The following is a 4,594-nucleotide window of genomic DNA, read 5'->3' as shown; positions in this document are numbered from 1 at the left end:
TGCTGGAATTGGTGATGCTGGTGAAAGATGGCGACGAAGAGCTTCTAGTTCTCCTCACAACATCCATGAAGGATCTCTTGCTCTTGTTGTTGGATAGACTTGAAGTGCCAGTGATAATCTGGGCATAAGCTTTCCTTGGATCTAAGAAGTTGTGAATGAGAAAAATTTGCGCGTTTGTCAGGGATCCCAGGCCAGGGCATTTATATCGAAGTCTACTTACTTTGGTGAAAATGTTTTTAATTTGGCCTACTGTTAAACTCCAGATTTACTCCTGTAAAATGTCAAACCCTCGTGTGCTCCTCCGCAAGCGTGCCACAGAAGTCGTACGTTCCGGATTTTCTACCCATATTTCTTCCGGAACTCGTGGAATGGTTTCAATCGCTCGCATGCCTCTGTGGATTTTGGTTTTTTTTTCTTGGGGGACACTCCCATGTGGACTTAATCAAACCAAAGTTACATTCTTTTTCTGCGTATTTTGATTAAAAATGTAGTGATCCACTTCACTCCACCTTTGCAATCTTACGTAGAGATTTTGTTGTTTTGCTGCCTAAAGTATCAATGGAAAACATGTGATCCGCGCTAACAGGCAAACGGAATCGTGTACCATTAGTGACAAGCATGTCCGAAAGGGCATAGAAAAGTTACGGCTCATGGTTCACGCAAAATACTTGTTTACCAGCTTTTAGACCTAATGTTGCCCTAAAAACAGGGGAACACGTGGCGTGCAAGCATTGGTCCCATATCTCCTTGGAAGCCCTAGATATGGGGGAATCGATTAGGGTTTTTGGGTGCGTGAGATTCATTCAAATGGCATCCATGTGTCCAGGTGAGACGATTCAAATCGGCGCCCGCGCGATCGCGCTCATTGTGATTGAAATCTAGATAGGGAAGTGGAGGATGGGATCGCCGCCCCGCTCGCTTGCAATGGCAGTGCGAATCGTGTGAACGACGACTCGGACGATGATAAGCCTCAATCCTTTGGCGTGAATAAGGGAGCTCCAGCAATGGATCTTAAGCGCCAAGTCAAGGACGAGGAGCAGCCAAATGGATCGTCCTCCAGATTGGAGGCTTCCAGCAAGCCCAGCAGCTCCAAAGTTCCTTCTCCTGGCACTGCGACCAAGCCTGCTCCCTTGAAAACTTTCGCAAAGCGCTCGCTTAAATCGCTGGAGAGCCCGGAGAGCGCTCCCAGGAAGAAGGCCAAGACCGAGGTAGACGATGGCGATGGTGGCTCTTCCGTGAGGAGGCTCATTGAGGCGTCGAGGAAGCCTGGGAAGATTGACGCTCCCAAGAAGATCGATGCGTCGAAGAATGCAAAGGTGGCCGTGAAGAAGGAAGGCGCGAGCTCCTCCAGGAAAGTTGACGGCTCCAAGACGAGGAAGCGAGTTCTAGACGAAGCGGAGACGAAGAAGGCAGTCGTGAAGAAAGCCAAAGTCGAGAAAGACGAGAGCGAGGAGATGGAGGAGGAGGAGGAGGAGGAAGAAGAGGAGGATGATTTCGAAGGCTCGGAGGTTTCAAAGAAGGTTGTCGTGACGAAGTCGGCATCGTCTTCCGGCAAGAAGAAACTGGTGGAGACGAAGATCACGAAGAAAACGGTCGTGAAGAAGGGAGGAAAGGATGGTAATGGTGGACAGAAGTGGACGACGCTGGAGCACAATGGTGTCATGTTTCCTCCGGCTTATCAGCCTCATGGAGTGAAGATGCTCTACAATGGCGAGCCAGTGGATCTTACTCCGGCACAGGAAGAGGTTTGCGGGCTTTTGTTGGTTGTTTTCGAGTTTAAGCGACTGAATTGTTTGTTCTTGTGGATACAGGTTGCCACAATGTATGCCGTGATGAAAGACACGGACTACGCAACGCAGGCCAAGTTTAACAGCAACTTCTGGCAAGATTGGAAAAAGATTCTCGGTTCAAACCATGTCATAAAGAAGCTGGAGCTTTGCGACTTCACTCCGATTTACGACTGGTACCAAAGCGAGAAGGAGAAGAAGAAGCAACTGAGCTCTGCGGTTAGTTTTCTCTGGTAGTATGCTCGGCTTAGGCTGAAGTTTTGTTTTCTTTTATCAGGAGAAGAAGCAACTAAGAGATGAGAAGGCCAAGGCGGAAGAAAAATACACCTGGGCGCTTGTTGACGGGGTGAAGGAAAAGGTACGTGTATCTCTTTTCTTTCTTTGTTTGAGCTAATGGTTACTTACACTGCATTTTCAGGTTGGAAACTTTCGAGTGGAACCTCCAGGCCTTTTCAGGGGGCGCGGTCAGCATCCTAAGATGGGAAAGCTCAAAAGGCGAATTTTTCCCGAAAATATCGTCATCAATATTGGAAAGGGTGCTCCCGTTCCGGAGTGTCCGATGCCCGGTCACAAGTACGTACGACGCTTTTTATGCGAGCTCTTTATGAGTTTAACTTGGACTTTACTTTTCAGCTGGAAAGAAATTCGGCACGACAATACAGTCACTTGGCTCGCGTTTTGGAACGATCCGATTAACGAGAAGGAGTTTAAGTACGTGTTTTTGCACCCAAGCAGTAGCCTCAAGGCTCAGAGTGACATGAAGAAATACGAGAAGGCTAGACAGCTGAAGGTTCGGTGTTTTTTGTAGCTTTGCCTCGCTTCACTCATGCGATTTTTATAGGATTACATTGACAAGATCCGGAAAACATATACGAAAGACTTCGGCTCTACAGATCCCACAAAGAGACAGATTGCAGTTGCAACTTATCTCATAGACAGGCTTGCCCTTAGAGCAGGAAATGAGAAGGATGACGATGAAGCTGATACCGTAGGCTGCTGTTCTTTGAAAGTAGAGCACGTCAAACTTTTGGATTCGAAAAAAATCGAGGTAAGGTCTTCTCTCGCTTTTTAATTCCGTCTCCTAACCTTGTTTCTTTTGCAGTTCGATTTTCTCGGAAAGGATTCCATCAGATATCTCAACGAAGTAGCTGTCGAAGAGAAAGTTTTCAAGGCTATAGGGGATTTTCAGAAAGGTAGTGATTCTGGTAGCATCGCTTCAAACGCTGCTGGTTGATGAATGCAGGGAAGAAAAGCGGCGATGATTTGTTTGACAGGCTAGACACAAACAAATTGAATGCTCATTTGAAGGAGTTCATGCCGGAGCTCACTGCAAAGGTTTTCAGAACGTATAATGCCTCCATCACTCTCGATAACCAGGTTTGGCTTGAAGTGTTTTCTTTCATGCTAGTTCTTTAAGTGCAAATCGCCAGCTCGAGCATACGGATGGTTCAATCGTCCCGGAAAAAATTGGAGACTACCAACGAGCAAACAAAGAGGTGAATAGCCTTGCAAAGGAAACGTTTGGTCCCTTTACAGAATGTCTTTGCAGGTGGCTGTTCTCTGTAATCACCAACGGACGGTGTCCAAGAGCCATGGCGCCCAGATGGAAAAACTCGAAGGAAAAATGGCCGAGCTAAAGGTTTTGAGTTACTTTTCTTACTAGTGGCATTGTTCTAAGGCTTTGCACCTCAGGCTCTGCGTGAAGAGATTGTTATAGACTTGGAGAGAGCTAGGAAGGGAAAGCCTCCTCGGAAGGATGAAGATGGCAAGACAAAGAGGAACCAAAGTCCAGAACAGTAAGTAACGCTCATACGTTCTCTCTTTGCTCAAGTTGGATCGAAACAACACAGGCTGGAGAAGAAGCTAGAGCAAACCGATAACAAGATCCAAAAGATGGAACTGGACATGAAAGTTAAGGATGATCTCAAGACAGTCGCTCTGGGAACTTCTAAGATCAACTATCTAGACCCACGAATCACCGTCGCTTGGTGCAAGAGGAACGACGTACCCATCGAAAAGGCAAGTAGCAAAAAACAAAAAAAAAAAAAAAAAAAAAGCTCGCACGAATGACTGACCTGTGGAACTCTTGACAGATTTTCACGAAATCTTTGCTCCAGAAATTCACCTGGGCATTGGAAGCGGAACCAACATTCCGGTTCTAACCCAAGAGAAATCCGTGCCGGTGTACCATTATGTGAAGAAGGTTTTGAGCAAGAAAACGTTGACAACGTTGGAGAGAAGTCAGTATGGACCGCAAAAGCAATCGTTTGCTCGTCGCTCGTCCCAGGCCTCAACCTGCATTGACACCACCACCATTCGAGTTTTTTTTTTTTTTTTTTTGGTTTTTCAGTCTCATCGCCTCGGCTCGAGAGGAAAAAGAGGATTCTTTACCCATTCGATGGGGCACAATGACTTGTAAGCTCGCCTGTACTTCTCACATCTCGAATCGCCCTCGCCATTTTCTTGGATGCATCTAACACAAGAAGAAGAAAAATTTGATCTCTTCTCTCCAAAATCCTTTCCACTCACTTGTGATACTCCACGTATTTCGTGAAGCAATTCTTCGTTTGGTTGGTCACTGGGAAGCGCGAGTCGGGAGGGCACGTCTTTATATCTTTGGCCTGGAAAGCACAAAAAAGGAAATCAGTCGATCCAAAGCAATTGATCCGATGGACGCACCGTGATCTTTGGCGTCGATTTCTTGCCGTCCTTGTCTCCTCCTTTCTTGGCCTCCGCCGAGGCCACATTTCCCTCCATGCCATCGTCTCCATGCCCGCAAAACCCTTCCCATTCAGCTGAATCATCGT

At 46.8% G+C, this 4,594-nt stretch overlaps 1 protein-coding gene across 1 annotated transcript; it reads left to right on the top strand.

Annotated features, from left to right (window-relative positions):
- Positions 1-752: 752 nt before the first annotated feature.
- Positions 753-4,123, top strand: LOC9653903 (DNA topoisomerase 1 beta). The gene is made up of 14 exons (XM_024683758.1): positions 753-826; positions 883-1,745; positions 1,812-2,006; positions 2,065-2,145; positions 2,206-2,360; positions 2,421-2,577; positions 2,629-2,835; positions 2,890-2,980; positions 3,031-3,164; positions 3,218-3,283; positions 3,337-3,426; positions 3,480-3,583; positions 3,638-3,806; positions 3,881-4,123. The coding sequence occupies exons 1-14, from the start codon at positions 763-765 to the stop codon at positions 3,947-3,949; spliced, it is 2,445 nt and encodes an 814-aa protein (XP_024539526.1). The 5' UTR covers positions 753-762; the 3' UTR covers positions 3,950-4,123.
- Positions 4,124-4,594: the final 471 nt, after the last annotated feature.

Source organism: Selaginella moellendorffii, unplaced genomic scaffold (genome assembly GCF_000143415.4).
Source record: "Selaginella moellendorffii unplaced genomic scaffold, v1.0 SELMOscaffold_38, whole genome shotgun sequence".
Taxonomy (NCBI): domain Eukaryota; kingdom Viridiplantae; phylum Streptophyta; class Lycopodiopsida; order Selaginellales; family Selaginellaceae; genus Selaginella; species Selaginella moellendorffii.
Note: the sequence above shows the minus strand (reverse complement) of the source record. Positions and strands in the feature narration are given on the sequence as shown.